General features: G+C 40.2%; 1 protein-coding gene across 5 annotated transcripts in view; it reads left to right on the top strand.

Annotated features, from left to right (window-relative positions):
* The window catches only part of RPRD2 (regulation of nuclear pre-mRNA domain containing 2), a 117,236-nt gene that overhangs the window by 71,939 nt on the left and 37,539 nt on the right, over positions 1–7,758 (top strand). For all 5 annotated transcript variants that reach the window (XM_023519428.1, XM_012811769.2, XM_023519429.1 and 2 more), the window contains exon 2: positions 2,300–2,429. In XM_023519428.1, the coding sequence (XP_023375196.1) occupies positions 2,300–2,429 (130 nt within the window). The remainder of the gene's footprint in view (positions 1–2,299; positions 2,430–7,758) is intronic.

Genomic DNA, 7,758 nt, shown 5'->3' with positions numbered 1-7,758 from the left:
AAAAAAAAAAAAAAAAAAAGTTGTGACTTTGGGTAGTTTGCTTCATTCCATCTATTAAATGGTAGTGATAAAGAGTTCTACTCAGCACTTTTGCTCATGACCTATTCTCTGGAATGTTCTACCCCTTCCTGCCTGCTTATAAAAATTTAACTTCTCTGTCAGTCATTTAACTAATATTAATTGGGCACCTACCAGACACTGAATTAGTCATTAAGAACATGGCAGTAAATAAGACAGAATCCTAGCCTTCAGAGTGCTTATACTCCAGTAGGTAGGCAGTCAGGTACACAATAGTGTGATAAATTCTGTAAGAACAGGGTGCACTAAAGACAGTGTTATAGAGTCAAGGATGCTTCTTTGAAGATGTTGCATATCAACTGAGACCTGAAGAAGGAAACGGTTGAAATGAGCAACAAGACGAGGGAAGGAGGGATGGGAGTTGGAGATGAGACTGAAGTGTAATTCACTAAGCTGGAGCTTTAAGGAAGATATTGGCTAAAGTTAACGTTCAGCAGGTAGGCAAAACACAGGTTACAGAACACTTTGAAAAGCATTCAGTATGTACTTTCTCAATTTCTACTTCCTTTTGACATCTTTGCAAACCAACTTGTTTTATTCCTACCAACTTGTTTTATTCCTCCAGAATTTCCACAGAGCTCTGACAAGACAATTTGCACTGGAGAGAAGTAATATTATAATAAAGAGTTTGGGATGGGGGAAAGTAGAAGAGCTCGAGATGGTGGGAATGGTCATAAGTTGACATGAATTAAATTTAGAATTTCCTATAAATGGGTGGAAAACCACTGAAAATTATTTAGGATGAGTTATAGAAGGGAAAAATTATGGGGGTGGGGGGGTGAGCAGAGAGACCATGAGCCAGGGTTCTGGGAACTGTGAGTAATTCATTAACAATGGTACTTCAGATTTTGTGGGAAAGAGATGAGACTGGCAGAGAAGCCAGGAAGGAAGATCATAAAGGAGGGTGAGATCTTGCAGGTTTTCTCACTAAGCAGTGGGAAACCATTGTTAACTTTGGCATGAGAAATAGAAAATGTGTGCTAGAGAATAAACTTGGCAACAATAAAGAATAAATTTGAGGAGACTAAGTTTAAAGATAAGCAGTTTGGAGGATGTTGTAGTAGTGGTCCAGGTCAAAGGTGATAAAGCACAACAAAGAACAATAATAGGAAAAAAAAAAAAAGGGGTAAACTTAAGAATGTTATTGGAGACAAAATTAGCTAGACTTAAGAGATTTATTAAATGGGCTCGGTGCCTGTGGCTCAAGTGGCTAAGGCGCCAGCCACATACCACTGAGCTGGTGGGTTTGAATCCAGCCGGGACCTGCCAAACAAAAATGAAGGCTGCAATCAAAAAATAGCTGGGCATTGTGGCAGGTGCCTGTAGTCCCAGCTACTTGGGAGGCAAGAGACAGGAGAATTAGTTGAGCCCAGGAGTTGGAGGTTGCTGTGTAGCTGTGATGCCACGGCATTCTACCCAGGGTGACAGCTTGAGGCTCTGTCTCCAAAAGAAAAAAGTATATATGTGTGTGTGTGTGTGTGTGTGTGTGTGTGTGTGTGTGTTCAGCCACACACACACATACATATATATACATAAATTAGAGGTGAAAGTGCTAAAGAAAATAAAAATTTATAAGAAGATAAAATTTCAATATAAGAAGCAAGGATAGTTAATGGTATATGGTTCCCAAAGAGTCAAGAGGAGCTAAGAAACACAGTACCCAGTGGAGAGGTTACTCTTCATTAATTAGGAGTGACACTTTTTTACTAGGTAAATGGACATGGATGGTTTTATGTATGAATTCATGTTTTGAGAGAAGATAATTGTCCTGACTAATAATGATACTTGAGTTAGCTTTGCTCAAGGTTCTAGGTAGTAAATTGATTGGGCTTTGTCATGGGCCTTTGAAAAGCTTAACCTACTTGTTTACATGGGATTATATTATTTTACCTAGTGATGGAACAGAGCCTCCCTTCCAGCAGATGCAGAAGGGAAGACTTTATGTATATCTGAGTAGTATTTGGGGTAGGTGATGGAATGGATCTATCTATAATAGTAATGCCAAGGACTTGCTGGAAGTGACATTCTGATTGTATTTTTGTGTTTTCACAGCAAGTTGAGCTTGTTTATCCACCCTTCCTTCTTTCTATGTCATTACCTCCACTGTTTATATCCATGTAAAAAAGCAGTAACAGTTTGAGAACACTGTTTTGGAATAAGTTGAACTAAGTATAAATCAACTCATTTCGTTTATTTATTGTCTTTTGTTTGTTATCTCTAGCTGCATATCCCCACCGTTTGAATCTCTTTTACCTTGCCAATGATGTCATACAGAACTGTAAGAGGAAAAATGCAATCATATTCCGTGAATCGTTTGCTGATGTACTTCCTGAAGCAGCTGCTCTAGTGAAGTAAGTAAATTTTTATTGCTCTGTATGATCTAACCTTAAAATATTTGGACTTTTAGTTTCCCCTTTTTACTCATTACTAAGAACTCTAATAGTTGAACATGCTTGAAGATCTAAGGATATTTGCCTAACTAGTTCATTGTAACTTTCCTGCTAATAATATACATGTTTTTCTTTTGAAACTCTTCTTCCTTTTTCTTAGAGTGCTGCGGCGTCACACAGCTCACAGCAACCTCCAACTCCTGGGCTTAGAAATTCTCTTGCCTCAGGCACCCGCCACAATGCCCAGCTATTTTTTTTTGTTGTTGTTGTTGCAGTTTGGCTGGGGCTGAGTTTCCCACCCTCGGTATATGGGGCTGGTGCCCTACCCACTGAGCCACAGGTGCTGCCCTCTTTTTTCTTTTCTTTTCTTTTTTTTTTTTTTTTAAAGCACCACTTAATCTTTCTCCTGATGATGCTCTCTGGCCATGATATGCTTCTTTCTGACTAGTGCTTCTGTTTTTAATTGCTTTTTTATGTGTTTGTTTTTATTTTTTGAGATACAGTTTGAGGTTGCTATAAGCTACAGCACTCAACCCAGGGCAACAAAGTGAGACTATCTCAAAAAAAAAAAAAAAAAGAAAGAAAGAAAGAAAGAAAAGAAAAAAACAACGAATGCAAGCTCTGGAATTTGGTTGCCTGGGTTAAGTCCTGGATCTGCCACTTCGTGGAGTGGTCAAGTGAGAGCAATAGCTTGTCTCTTAGAGATGTTGTGAAGACTAACTAGGCTAACATATGTAAAATACTTGCAAGGGAACATAAAAGTGCTGTAAAAATGAGCTAAGTTTCCGTCTCAAGAAATTTGAAAAGAAGTGCAAATCAACTAAAGAAAGAAGCCATATAATAAAATAAGAGCAGAAACTAATGAAATATAGAATTAGATGCCTTGAGTGGTCAAATTCATAGAGACAGAAAGTAGAATAGTATTTGCCAGGGGCTAGGGTAGGGGTCTGGAATGGGGAGCTATTTTTGAATGGGCATAGAGTTCAATTTTGCAAGATGCAAAGAGTTCTGGAGATGTGGATGGTGCTAATGGTGGCATAACAGTTTGAATGTACATATTGCCACCAAACTGTACACTTAAAAATGGTTAAGATACTAAATTTTATGTATTTTACCATAATGGAAAAATAATCACAAGAGTAAACAAACACACAATAAAAGAGTTCAACAAAGGAAACAGTAGGAGGTTTTGTTTGTTTTTTGAGACCCAGCTTTACTTTGTTGTCCAGACTGGTGTGCTGTGGTTTCAGCCTAGTTTACAGCAACCACAAACTCCTGGGTTCAAAGGGTCTTTTCTTGCCTTAGCCTCCAAAGTAGCTGGAACTACAGGCACCTACCATAATGCCCACCTGATTTTTTTTTTTTTTTAAATAGAGATGGGGGTCTCAGTCTTGCTCATCTTGAACTTCCGATCTCAAGGGATCTCCCAGCCTCGGCCTCCCAGAGCGCTACAGGAGTGAGCCATCTGTAGCACCCTGCCCATCTGAAATACTAGCTGTTTGAGAAAATAAAATTGGTAGTTGCATTGTTGCTTGCACTTATAGTCCCGTCTACTTGGGAGGCTGAGGCAGGAGGATCTCTTCAGTGTAGGAGTTTAGTACTACAATGAGCTTTAATCCCTCTATTACTCTCCAGCCTGAATGACAAAGCAAGACTCTGTCTCTTAAAAAACAAAATTGAAAAATTCTAGATGAGGTTGATCAAGACAAGAGAAAAAGCATGAACAAATAGTATTGGAATGTAAGAGGTGGGAATTATTACAGATATTACAGACCATAAGAAAAGGATAATAATATAAGCAGCTAGAGTGCCATGGTGTCACAGCTCACAGCAGCCTCAAACTGTTGGGCTCAAGTGATTCTTTTGCCTCAGCCTCCTGAGTAGCTGGGACTACAGGTGCCCACCACAACGCCTGGCTATTTTTTAGAGGCAGGGTCTCGAACTCTTCTGCTCAGGCAGTCCACCTGCCTTACCCTCCCAAAGTACAAATTTTTTAACTTTAATTTTTTTTTTGAGACCAGTTGTTGGTGCAGTAGCAACCTGAAACTCCTGGACTCAAGTAATTCTTCTTCCTCAGCTTCCCAAGTAGCCGTGACAAAGCTAATCTTTTGTATTTTTTGTAGAAATTGTCTTGCTATGTTGCATCAGGTTGGTCTCAAATTCCTGGCCTCAAGCTGTCCTTCTACTTTGGCCTTACGGGGCACTGGGATTATAGGCTTGAGCTGCTGAACCTGGCAGCCTTCCTGTATTTTCATTAGTGTTTCTATTTAAAGACAATCTATTTGTGTGTGTGTGTGTTTTTTGTTTTGGTTTTTTTTTTTTTTTTGAGACAGAGTCTCACTTTGTTACCCTTGGTACAGTGCCATGGCATCACAACTCACAGCAACCTCCAACTCCTGGGCTTAGATGATTCTCTTGCCTTAGCCTCCCGAGTAGCTGGGACTACAGGCGCCCGTCACAATGTCCAGCTGTGAGGTTGCTGTGAGGTGTAATGCCACAGCACTCTACCCAGGACGACATAATGAGACTCTGTCTCAAAAAAAAAGTAACTTAAAATATTGTAAAAAACCTAAATAAGTATTCGTGGATAGGAAGACTAGATTTTTTTTTCCTATATTACACATTGGCTGAATTTCCCAGGGAACACTCCCCTCCCCCAAATAAATAAATGAAAGACAAGAAACTTTTCTTTTTGGAGACAGTCTTACTTTGTCACCCTCAGTAGCGTGCCATGGCGTCATAGCTCACAGCAACCTCAAACTCTTGGGCTTAAGCACTTCTCTTGCCTCAGCCTCCCTAGTAGCTGGGACTACAGGTGCCTGCCACAACACTTGGCTATTCTTTATTTTTTTCTAGAGATGAGGTCTTGCTCTGGCTAAGGCTAGTCTCAAACCCATGAGCTCAATCAGTCCACCCGCCTTGGCTTCCCAAGTGCTAGGATTACAAACATGAGCCACCACGCCCAGCTAAAGAACAACAAGAAACTCTCTCTATATATATTTCTCTCTCTCTTTTTTTTTTAGACAGAGTCTCATTATTTTGCCCTTGGTAGAGTACTATAGCATTACAGCTCACAGCAACCTCAAACTCTTGGGCTTAAGTGATTTTCTTGCCTCAGCCTCCCAAGTAGCTGGGGCTTCAGATGCCTGCCACAACACCCAGCTATTTTTTGGTTGTAGTTGCATTGTTTGGCAGTCCTAGCTGAGTTCTAACCTGCCATCTCCCATTCATGTGTCTGGTGCCCTAGCCATTTGAGCTGCAGGCATAGAGCCGACAAGAAACTCTTAAAAAGAACAAGGTGGGGGGATTTGCTCTACCAGCTATCAAGATTTATTATAAAACTGACATAAACTGTTTGGAAAAAAGTATGGAGAATCCTCAAAGAACTCAAAATAGACCTTTCATTTGATCCTGCAATTCCATTACTAGGCATCTGCCTAAAAGAAAAAATAATTTTATCATAAGGACATTTGCACTGGATTATTTATCCCAGCTCAGTTTACGATTGCCAAGACGTGGAAACAACCTAAATGCTTGTCAACAAAGGAATGGAGTCACAAACTGTGGTGTATATATATATCATAGAATACTACTCAGCCATAAAAAAAGATGAGCACTTTTGTATCTTTTGTATTAAACTGGATAGAGTTGGAGAACGTACTCTTTTTTTTCTTTTGAGACAGAACTAGCTATCCCCCTGGGTAGAGTGCTGTGGCATCACAGCTCAAAGCAACCTCCAACTCTTGGGCTCAAGCAAGTCTCCTGCCTCAGCCTCCTAAGTAACTGGGACCACAGGTGCCTGCCACAATGCCCAGCTATTTTTTGGTTGCAGCCGTCCTTGTTGTTTGGCGAGCCCAGGCTGGATTTGAACCTGCCACCTTAGGTGTATGTGGCTGGCACCTTAGCCACTTGAGCCACAGGCGCCGAGCCAGAGAGAACATTCTCTTTAGTAAAGAATCACAAGAATGGGAAAGCAAGGGTGGCACCTCTGCTTCAGTGGGTAGGGCGTTGGCCCCATGTACCAAGTGTAGTGGGTTTGAACCCGGCCCTGGCCAGCTGAAACAGCAGTGGCAACTGCAACAAAAGTAACTGGGTGTTGTGGCAGGCACCTGTAGTCCCAGCTACTCGGGAGGCTGAGGCAAGAGAATCACTTAAGCCCAAGAGTTTGAGGTTGCTGTGAGCTGTGACAGTACGGCACTCTACGTAAGGCGACATAATGAGACTCTGTCTCAAAAAATAAAGTAAATAAATAAAACTAACATAAATAGGGTGGGGCCTGTGGCTCAGTCAGTAGGGCGCCAGCCCCATATACTGAGGGTGGTGGGTTCAAACCCGGCCCCAGCTAAACTGCAACCAAAAAATAGCTGGATGTTGTGGTAGGTGCCTGTAGTCACAGCTGCTGGGGGGGCTGAGGCAAGAGAATAGCTTAAGCCCAGGAGTTGAAGGTCACTGTGAGCTGTGTGATGGCACAGCACTCTACCAAGGGCAACAAAGTGAGACTCTGTCTCTACAAAAAAAAAAGAAAACAACTAACATAAATAAAGCTATATATTATTACCCCAGGGATAGGCAAATAAACCAGTGGAATATAATAGAAATTCTAGAAACAGACCAATGTATATATGTATATTTGATCTATTTATGACATTGAAGGTAGTGTAAAAAGAAAAAATTTTACATTAGTAATGTTATAGAGTTGTGTCTTTATGTAGAAGAAGTGAAATTAGATCTTACATCATACATAAAAATTAATTCCATGTTAACTAAATACCTAAATGGGAAAGAACTAGATATCTTTTTGAAGTATAGGAGAATATCTCATGACTTACCTCATAAGATTTATGATCTTAGCTACATCAAGACCTTTCATTTATCAAAAGTTACCATAAAGAGCATGAGAGGACAAGCCACATGGTGGAAGAAAGTATTTGCAAGGCAGTTAAGAAAGCTTATATCCAGATTAAAGAATTATAAATAAATAAGAAAATGATAAAAAAATATATAATATTTTATCTGGCACTAGTATTAGATGTTAAAACTGAGAAATTGATTTTCCTTTGAAAATAGATAACATTTTAATGAAAAATAGGCATATAATGCTTAGTGAGAAACAATGGCATTGTTCTACATTCTTACAGATCTCTTTAACATCTAGCTTAATAGCAGATGGTAACTTTTTCAAGCTGTTGCCCTGGGTAGAGGGCTGTGGCATTACAGCTCACAGCAACCTCAAACTCTTGGGCTTAAGTGATTCTCTTGCCTCAGCCTCCCAAGTAGCTGGGATGACAGG

The sequence above is a fragment of the Otolemur garnettii genome, unplaced genomic scaffold (assembly GCF_000181295.1).
Source record: "Otolemur garnettii isolate 467f Iridium unplaced genomic scaffold, OtoGar3 scaffold00174, whole genome shotgun sequence".
Taxonomy (NCBI): Eukaryota; Metazoa; Chordata; class Mammalia; order Primates; family Galagidae; genus Otolemur; species Otolemur garnettii.
This window is presented reverse-complemented; position numbering and strand designations above follow the sequence as displayed.